Source organism: Neomonachus schauinslandi, chromosome 4 (assembly GCF_002201575.2).
Source record: "Neomonachus schauinslandi chromosome 4, ASM220157v2, whole genome shotgun sequence".
In the NCBI taxonomy this organism is placed as follows: domain Eukaryota; kingdom Metazoa; phylum Chordata; class Mammalia; order Carnivora; family Phocidae; genus Neomonachus; species Neomonachus schauinslandi.
In genome coordinates, this window is record NC_058406.1 from 44,967,274 (window position 1) to 44,977,272 (window position 9,999).

At 46.5% G+C, this 9,999-nt stretch overlaps 1 protein-coding gene across 2 annotated transcripts in view; it reads right to left on the reverse strand.

Moving 5' to 3' along the window:
* DAB1 (DAB adaptor protein 1) overlaps window positions 1-9,999 on the reverse strand; it is a 260,912-nt gene that overhangs the window by 34,809 nt on the left and 216,104 nt on the right. Inside the window, exon 8 of one of the 2 annotated variants that reach the window (XM_021683945.1) lies at window positions 8,583-8,642. In XM_021683945.1, coding sequence (XP_021539620.1) covers window positions 8,583-8,642 — 60 coding nt within the window. The remainder of the gene's footprint in view (window positions 1-8,582; window positions 8,643-9,999) is intronic. The other variant, XM_044914036.1, reaches the window with a different exon arrangement.

Below are 9,999 nucleotides of genomic sequence, written 5' to 3' on the forward strand. Positions count from 1 at the left end.
CCATAGTCATTATGTACATTTTATGAGTGAACACACCATCCAGGTTCACACAGCTGGTAATTGAGGGAGAGAAATGTAAGGCCTAAGCAGTAGGGCTGAAAGGCTCCACTCTAACTAATGCCGAGTGCTCTGCCCATGTTGCCAACTGGCCACTCAGAGCAATCCAAAAGATAAAGCACCTTGCCTAGTCGTACAGCTAAGAAATATAAAGCTCTGATTAACTTCAAATTCTGTGTTCTTCCTGCTGCTTTACTCTCTCTCAAAGAGTAGGCTCGCAGTCTGTGTTCATGAATTCACTTACAGAATAACAAAGGCTCCAATGGAAAATAACATGAAGGATCTTTTCATCTGAACACTCCACTTCTCCCACCCACGGAATTAACTGGTGGATTTTTTGGACAGTGGTTTTCACATCACCCTCTCTGGATCTCTGCCTTTCTAGAACCTTCCATCCTTCAGTAAAGGATTCCAGGTGGGTACGCCTTGAGGCTCCAACCCAGCTTCAACCACAACTACCCTTCCATCTGTTTATATATAAAGCTACTGGGCACATTTTATTTGAATGAAAGTTCTGGGGTTTTATAAAAAGCTTGAAGACCATTCCTTCAGGAGAACAGTGGCAGGTATTTACACACAGCAATGGAGCGATCACTGTTTTGTCCAGACATGATTACTGCCAACACACAACTGAGCAAACAGGACATCAGGCAACTGTTTACGTAAGCACTTATCCCCTTCCACATTTGCATTTGTAGAAAACAAGTTTTGGGAATGATTTAACAGCAAGCTGTCTACAACTCTGCTTGATTCCATTCATGACAGCCCGGTTTTTCAAACTGCAAAGAAAGAGCCAGATATCATTCAAAGTGATAATGTGACACCACCCAAATGGGAGTCAGGGACTGAGAACAGAGAGGGGGATGAAAGGGATGACTACCATCTTTGGCAAGAACCTGAAGACAGAGAATGGAAAGGCTGACCTGCAAACACTCTTAGAACCTAGAGACATAAAATAGCATGTACGTAACTGACAGCACTAGATAAGAGGAGATGGAGCGTTCAGGCCCTAATGCCTGGTTCATGACCTCCCCAAGCTGGCCACTTGGGAGATAGCTTAGACCTCATGTTTCTCTCAGCCCCATCAGCAAGATCATTCCAGATCTACCCCATCATTCACTCAAATTTACACACCTCCCTCCCTCCATCCCTCTCCCTGTCTGCAGGGTCTCACCCTCAGTCCAGACCCACTGTAGTCCTTATTTATCTACCCCTTGACCTCTTTGCCCTCAGACCCATTCTTGCCCTCCCTCTGCTCCATGTGGTATGATGAGGGCTGATCCCTGTCAACTCCATTGCCCAAGCTCCCTTGCCAACCCACTTCCCCTTAGATTTGGCCAACAGGAGGAGCTAACTGGACACCGGATGGTGGGAGGAAGGGAGAAGAACTGAGTTTCTCGCTGGCCCTTTTCGGGCAGGGTTCTGGCAAGTGGTGGAGTCGCCTGCATGGTTTCAGTTTCCACCAGACAGCCGGCCCCTCTGGCCAAGGTCCCTGCTCCTGCTGGACAGCTCCCTCTGCAGCCCCAGGGCCTGCTGGCAGCCTTGGCCCCTCTCTTTGTGCCTCCAGCCCAGGGGATGGTAGCAACTTCTGACTCTTACTAATTTGGGTTGCCCCACTGTCCTCTGTTTGGCTCTGCAGTTCTTCTAACACCTTTGTAACGAGTTTTCCACATTAAATTCCCTCTATTAAATTACCTCCTGTGGGCTCTGTTTTCCTGACTTCATCCTGATAGATACACATAGGTAATACCATTAGCTTCTTAATGGTCTCTCCAATGGCCAAGCCACCTGCTGTAGGCCACCAAAGTGATGCTGAGAATCGGAACTCGAATAGCGCCACTCCACACCTTAGAGCATCAGTGGCTTCCCAGCCAATCCCAGTTTCTGAGCACCACATTCCAGGCCCTTCACTCACGGGTGCTGGCTTCCCTTGGCACCCTGTCTCCTGCTGCCATGAAGGCATCTTGCAGTCCCACCACCCCAGACTCTTCATCAGCCCCTGGGGAGATATGGCATGCTTTTCCACATTTCAGTGCCTTTAAACATTCAGCTCCTTCTTCCTGAATACTGTTCCACTTTCCTCTAGTGCCAAGTTCCCCATCATCTTTTAAGACTCTACCTCCTGGGTGAAGACCTCCCTGAACTCCCTCGGGCAAAGTGTGCTGCTTCCCCACTATGCTCCCACAGCATCTTCTAGGCAGCCTCTTATGGCCTGGATTACATCGACTGCAATTATTGGTATAAGTCTACCTTCCTGAGGCCATTAAGATTCTCAAGCAGCCAGCCTTATTCATCTTTCTATCTCTAGTAAATAGGACACTTTCTGGCAGGTAGGAGGACCTTACTAAATATTTGCCAAGTAGATGAATGAGTGAATCAATAAATGAATAGAAGTTGTCAGGGAACTCAAAAAAGGACTCTTCACACCTGAGCTGTGGGATTATAAGTCCTGAAGGTCTGTCACTGCAGGCATGGGGGCCAAAGCCAGAGTCAGGCATGTTCATCGGTGCTCACTACAAGTGCTCTGGAGGGATTCCTGCATCGGTGGGAAGGCTAAACCAGCAGCTTTTCATGTTCTCCTTAACTCTGAGATTCTAGGAATTTTGGATTCTATCTCAGGACGGTTTTGTTAAGTACTGTGAAAAGAAAGCCTGCCTGAGAAACATGAGACGGGGCCAACTTCTTTTTCCTTCGCGGGAATATGCAGATTCAGATTCCTTTCCCTTAGCTCAGGAAGACCTCCTCTTGTATGACATCTATGTTAACTGCATTCCGATAATTATCATTTCTCTACAATGTGGTGCTTAATGAGGAAGTGAAACTGACAAATGTTCAGACTAGATTTAATTCAATTATAAAACATCTTGATCCAGATTTCAAACTACAGGAAAAACCAACTGCTGAATTGTGAATGAAAATTTTTTTGCCATGAAAGATGGGGACGGGCGGGGCGGCAGGGTGGTTAGGAACAGTTGTCCAGAGAATTTCGGCAATTCTTCACATTAATGGATTGACTCTTCCTACATTTGCAGCAGGGAAACTGAATTAAATCTAGGGCAAGGAAGGGGTGCCTGGGTGGCTCAGTGGGTTAAGCATCTGCCTTCAGCTCGGGTCATGATCCCAGCACCCTGGGATCGAGCCCTGCATGGGGCTCCCTGCTCAGCAGAGAGCCTGCTTCTCTCTCTCCCTCTGCTGTTCCCCCTGCTTGTGCTCTCTCGCTTGCTCGCTCTATCAAATGAATAAATAAAACATTTAGAAAAATCTAGGACAAGGAAAATCAACCGAATACTGATTTTGGGGGGACAGGAGTCTTGTAGAGAAACATAGGTGTTTGGAGGGTGGGAGCCAGGGAGGGCCAAAGGGAGAGCCTGTGGAGGGTCTTTGAGAGGGAGGCAGCTTTCATTGAGATTTGTTCTTTGGGACTCCCAATTATCTTTTCAACATCAGAATGAACAAAACAGTGCACAGGCAGAGTGAGGGGTCAGGAATGAGTCTGATATGGGCGAGCCTCATGGAACTTGGGCTAAAGGGGGAGAGAGGTGTTCACAGCCACCCCCCGGGGGCCGGCCTCAGCAGCAATGAGTAATGGGAGTCAGAAACCGGCCTGAGTACTAATTCTGTCTAGAGGAGATGGGGGCTTGGCATTTTCTTTAATCCTAAATGCAGTAGGTTTTAGTAGAAATTGTATGGGTGCCTGAGTCAGAACAACCTAAGGTTCAACTTTTAGCTCCGCCACTTACTGGCTTTGTGAGTGTAGGTGAGTAATGTGACCTCTGGAAGCTTCCGTATATGTAACTGACACCTACTTCCCAGCTGTGATCACTAAATGAGATAGGTCAAAACCACAGTCTAGGCTATCCTGTGGCTCACAACATATGCTCAATAAAGTCAACCTGCTTTTTCCCCAGCTAAGTTCCCTTAGCCTCTCAGTGAGCCTGGCTAGTGGTCTGGTGCTATGACACAAAGAAAGAAAATGAAGGGAGGCCTGGACTTGAGATCTGATCACTGGGGTTTCTACCAGTTTCTCCCAGCATGGCTCCTTTCCAAGACACAGCAGAGAGATGCCAAGCTCTCCAGAAGGAAACTAAGGAGGAAGAGACTTTCTAAGTACCTGCCCTGTGCCTAATGCTTGCTCAGTGCGGTGCCTTGATTACGATGCTTGGTAAACTTGTTTCCAGCCAGAGCAGTGATGTGACAGGGCAAGGCCACAACTAATTGCTGCGCAATGAAATCCAGGGAGAAGAGGATGGAGACAGGAGTGGGGCCTCTGGGGTGCCTGGCTTGGCAGCTGAGAAAGTGGGAGCAAGAGGATGAAGGAAATACTAGATGTAATAAACATGGGGGCAAGTGAACACGAAGACAGATGTGTGACTCTGAGGTCCACTCCTGGCACCCACCTTCACAGCACAGGAACCCTACAGAAACATTCACCTGCTGCTGGAATATTCCTAGGACCAGGGACCTCACTACTCTCTGAGAGCTGTCCTGTCCTCCGAAGCGCAGCTCAGGTGGTTTCAAATTTCTTTCTGATATTGAGCCCAGATTTGCCCTCTCTTGTCATAAAACTTGAGCCTTTCTTGTAATCCTGGGTTAGCCTGTAAAGTAACTGGAGGCAACTAATACACACCATCCCTCAATCTTTACACCCCTAGGGGCTGTGAAAGCAACACTTCATCCTCACAGAAAATGCCTCAATGTTGCTTCCTGAGTCTCACACAAGCCCTGAGATGTTGGTAGAGGATGGTGATGATTTCCACTTTGCAGAACAGAAAAATGAGTCTCAGAAACTCGAAGTGATTGGCAAAGATCACACCCAAAGTGAGGAAAGAATCTCAGGGGGAGTCTGATCATTCCTTTCAATTTCTGAACCCATGTTTCATGTGCAACAAATGAATGTTGATGCTAGCTTATTAATTTGACAACTCATGTGTCCCTTCCATTTACCACTATGCCAGACTTTTAAGTCTCTCTTTTGAAGGCCAAAGAAAGTTCTGCTAGAATCCATTGACTGGTTATTACTGATAATTAGAAAGTCTTTTATGTTTAATACAACAACATAAAAGGGTTTTAAACTGGACAATTATAGGGTGAAGAATTCTTTTTCAGCCATAAGCATATTACATGAGCTGGGAAGGAGGGGAGGGGAGAAGACAACGGCTGGGTGTTTCTCATGTGACAGTGACATGAGGCATGCAAAGGTTTAGGTCTGTGTCATTGAAACAGTTGACCATGAAGGTTAAGTCTCAGCCAAGTTCAGTGTTGTGGGGCATAACAGGGTCTGAAAGAGGCACTTCTGCAATCTGTGAATGCACCATTCCATTCTTGAGGTCCCCCTGCAGAACCAGAATCATGTTCAAAGGCTAACAGAGTGCAAAAAGCACTAAATAATGGATGTGGTAATGGGCTGCTTAGCAGACATCTTCCTCCCCACTCAGGAATGTGCATTCCTGACAACCCCAACGAGGCCAGGATGTCTGTCTAAAGAACATGAGCAGCATTATCAGCTGGCCGAAAGGAAGACTACCTTCATGTCCCCTGTTTCTTCTAGAAGGAAAATGATGATAAATTCATCAGTTCTGAGTGCTGCTAAGCAGAGGCAGTGAAAACTCAGGAGCCCAAAGGACCTCAGTGATATGCCCAGAAGGTACTTTGCCTGCCCACATCCTGTTCATCCTTCAAGGCTCTGTCCAAGTGATACCTCCTTCCTCTCTGTCTCTCTAGCCAGCTAACATTCCCTATCAGCCAGCATCTGTGCTATTGGAATTCAAAGACCTCAGCATAAAAATAAAGCCTGCGTGCAAATCTTCCAGGTGCCTTGACTAGGAAGCGAGGAAATGTATATTTTTGGGAGTGAGTGGGATTAATCCTTCTCTTGGTTCCAAGTCCTAGGAAAGGATGGAGGGGAGCGTAGTATGACCCTAAGAGCAAATCTGCTAGAAGAAGGGAACATTATAGGTCTGGATTAAAACAAGCCAACAAAAGCATCCTAATATGTTATTTATGAAAGGGAAACAAGAAAGGTACAAGTACAGTTTAGCACCCCAAGGTTATTGGGCCTGGTGGGGTAAACTAGCGCATGGATGCATGAAGGTGGGGGAGAGGGAAGAGAAGGAATCGGCTTTCTCTCTGGACCTGCAGCCCAGCTCAAGACAAAACTGTGCTCCCATAAGTTGAAGCACTGAGGTGGGTAAGACCCATAAGAAATGCAATGGATTCTTACTTCTGTGCCAAACTCTAGAATCCAATACACCAAAAGTGACACCTCAGTGAGAATATCTCTGACCACGGAAGGTGACAATGAGCCAGGGACTGAGCTCTACGACAGAGGTTTTGGGGCTGCAATCAAGGATCCTATTGGCTTCAAGGCCCACAAAAATTTACATGGGCACATGTGTGGGTTTTTTTGTTTTGTTTTTTCATGGGGAAAGAGTATACTATCAAAAGCTCAAAGAGATCCCAAGTCCCCAGAGGAGTTACTTTAGAGAGTAATGATTAGAAGTGATTCCTATCCTCAAGGAGCTCACAGAAAAGTAGAAGAAACAAATAGAATAGAACAGCTCACGCTGTTGAATCCCTATTCTGCACCAAGCCCTCGGATGATTCACAGCCTTCGGCTCATTTAGTCCTTAACACAAACACTCTAAGGCAGGTACTGTCTGTCATTAACCCCAAAGCCAAGGCCTTTAAGAAAATCAAAGTCATCAAAAGGAATGAAATGCTTGCCATTTGCAAGGAAGTGGATGGAACTGGAGGGTATTATGCTGAGTGAAATAAGTCAATCAAAGAAAGATATGTATCATATGACCTCACCGATATGAGGAATTCTTAATCTCAGGAAACAACCTGAGGGTTGCTGGAGTGGTGGGGGCTGGGAGGGATGGGGTGGCTGGGTGATAGACACTGGGGAGGGTGTGTGCTATGGTGAGCGCTGTGAATTGTGTAAGACTGTTGAATCACAGACCTGTACCTCTGAAACAAATAATACATTATATGTTAAGAAAAAAAAAAAGAAGAAGAAGATAGCAGGAGAGGAAGAATGAAGGGGGGGAAATCGGAGGGGGAGACGAACCATGAGAGATGATGGACTCTGAGAAACAAACTGAGGGTTCTAGAGGGCAGGAGGTGGGGGGATAGGTTAGCCTGGTGATGGGTATTAAGGAGGGCATGTTCTGCATGGAGCACTGAGTGTTATATGCAAACAATGAATCATGGAACACTACAGCAAAAACTAATGATTTAACGCATGGTGATTAACATAACATAATAATATTAAAAAAAAATCAAAGTCAAGGGCTCACATGGATTCATTAAGAAAAAGTAACAATGCATTGTTATCACTGCAAAGAGGAGCACAGTGGTCTCCAGGGGCGGGGGGGTGGGGGGGTGGAGGTTTACTTTGGGGTAAAGAAGGCTTCCCAGAGGAGGTGTGCAATTACCTAGCATACTTGCACTCCCCGGCTCGGTGAGAACTGTTTGCCGGTGCATCGCTTGTAATGACAACACACGTGCAGGGGGGCCTTCTGTTTGGAGGATTAAAGGACACATTCATGTAAAACCCTTAACAGAGCATATGGATTAGATTAAATGAGGACATTTCCGTGTGCCTCTCTGATGAGCGCATATTCCCTAGGATTCCTTTGTGCTCTGAAAATCCCTCACAGGGTGGGGTCCAGAACCAATAACAATGTCCCAGATAGCGTCATTCAGCCTCACAACAGTCCGATTAGAGTTGGAGCTGGAATTTCTAAGGGTCTGTCTTCACAGCCTGTGTTCTTTCTACTCATTACTGTGCTGAGATCAACAGTGACTAAATACCCCAGTTCTTTTTACATGGGCCGTGGCCAAGTCATACGTCCTCCGGAGCAAAAGTTCTGAGGCTGCCTTCTGAGGGCCAACTGGAGGTCCTATCTATGAGCCTGGCCTCGCAGTGGCATGGGGCAGTGTCACAGAGCTTGAGATTTCCCATTTCCAGGAGTCCCTCCAGCTGATGGGGTCTAGAGGTAGTGGACCTCCTGAGTTCTTCGAAAGCCCACCACACATGGCCTTTTTCACAGTGGTCTGTCCACTGGCTGCACCCTCACACACGCCAAAGGCCTTGGCCAGCTCTTCGACTGTCCCTCTGAGACCCGTCAACTACTTTCAAACTGGATGGCAACCCTCTTCCCAGGATCGAGACACTGCCCCTTATCTGACCATGTATAATATAGTCTTTGGCGGGAGACTTTTGCTATTGCACACCTGAGACCTTGAGGCCCTCAGACATAGTGGCTTGCACAATTCAACTCACTGCCACTCATGGGGCCAGACCTTGGTCCAGACTGGCACCTCTTCCTCAGCCCCACCATTTCCACCTTATGCCTCCTTCCCTCCGACTCACTGAGGAGTCCTTAGCATGCAGACCCCGGCAAAGCTCTACCAGTTGTGACACTTATATCCAGAAGAGGGGTTCTTTCCTCAGGTGGTAGACACAGTTTCATATGAATGGGGGTTACAGGAACCTGGCAGAAGAAAGAAGGTATACTTACACTTACAGGTTGACTTTTTGGCACATCATAAACACCTTCCTTCTTTTGGCTGGTGGGAACCTGTGGAAAAACCAAATTCAACACAGTCAAAATACTTTGATATGCCACTTTCAAAGAACAAAGCAACCCCACTCCAACTCCAGGCTGGCTGAGTGTGGAGGAGAACAGCCCCCGAGGCCCGAGGGTCCCAAATCAAAGGCAGGCCAGGCCCCTTCCCTAGGACAGCTGGATGAGGGAGGAATGTGTGAATCACTTCATTAATGTCTGCAGGGGGTCTCTGCCACTGGGCTCCTCACAGAATCACAGAACAGGAGGCTGCAGAGACGTCTCCTCAGGGGTCACATGGTGGATAAAAATCATCCTCGTTTCACCAAAGACAGAAATGGGACCCAGAAAAGTGTTCTGACTTGTGCGAAGTGATTAAAATTAGTTTGTGGCTGAGCTTAAGCTGCTTGGTGCACAGACTGAGATCCAGGTTATTTAAAATATAGCAAATATCAAGGTCTCAGTATCAAGAATGGCTTCTGCTGGGATTGTAGACAAGCCACGTGATATTCACCACAAGTTTTTTTTTTCCAAGAAAAGGGGTCATCAATGGCATGAAAAGCGTAAGACAAGAATCCGGAAAATCTCAATTGTTTTTTAATATGTATCTGTATTTTCTTCCCTCCCTCTCTCCTCTGACTCATCCATCTGGTCTTACTGGGCCACTTGGTAACTTATCACCCCGTGTGGGTCACTTAGCTCCTCTGAGCTTCACCATTATAAAATGGGTGCTATTGGCTCTGCTTCTCGTTTGGGTTATTGTGGGGATCAAAGGAGAAAAGAGATGATAAATAAAAACTATTAGGACCTAAAATACTGTAAAGTGTTAGAATGATGGCTTCTTTCACCACTGATACATTATACAAGCAAGTATAAGAACGTATTCTGTCCTAACACTAACAACAGTAGACATGTTGAATACTTTTCTAATGAGTCAATCAAGGGCTTTACACTGAAACATTCTGGCTTGAAAGCAATCACTCATGCTTCCCAGCACCCAGCACAGGGCAGCTCACACCGCCATCGGATGCCTCAGCCTGTAGTGATTTTACAATTGTCTGCTAATCTGTGTTCCTTTTCATGAGACTCGGAGCTCCTCAAGAGCAGGCATGGTGCCTGCAGCTCAGCAGGCATTTGGTAAATGTCTTCTGGGTAAATGTATCATCAGAAATGTGGGCAACAGTGAAGAAACGGAAAAAGTGTCTTTTAGGCTTGGACCAGCCAACTCTACCACATGAAGAAGGAGGAATTTCAGCTCATTCCTCAAGCCCCTTTGCTATTTCCACTCTCATCAGCTTAACTTCAAATCCTTATAATAGTCTTAAGAACTCGGTATTAGAATCTTCACTTTACATAGTAGAAAGTGAGGCTC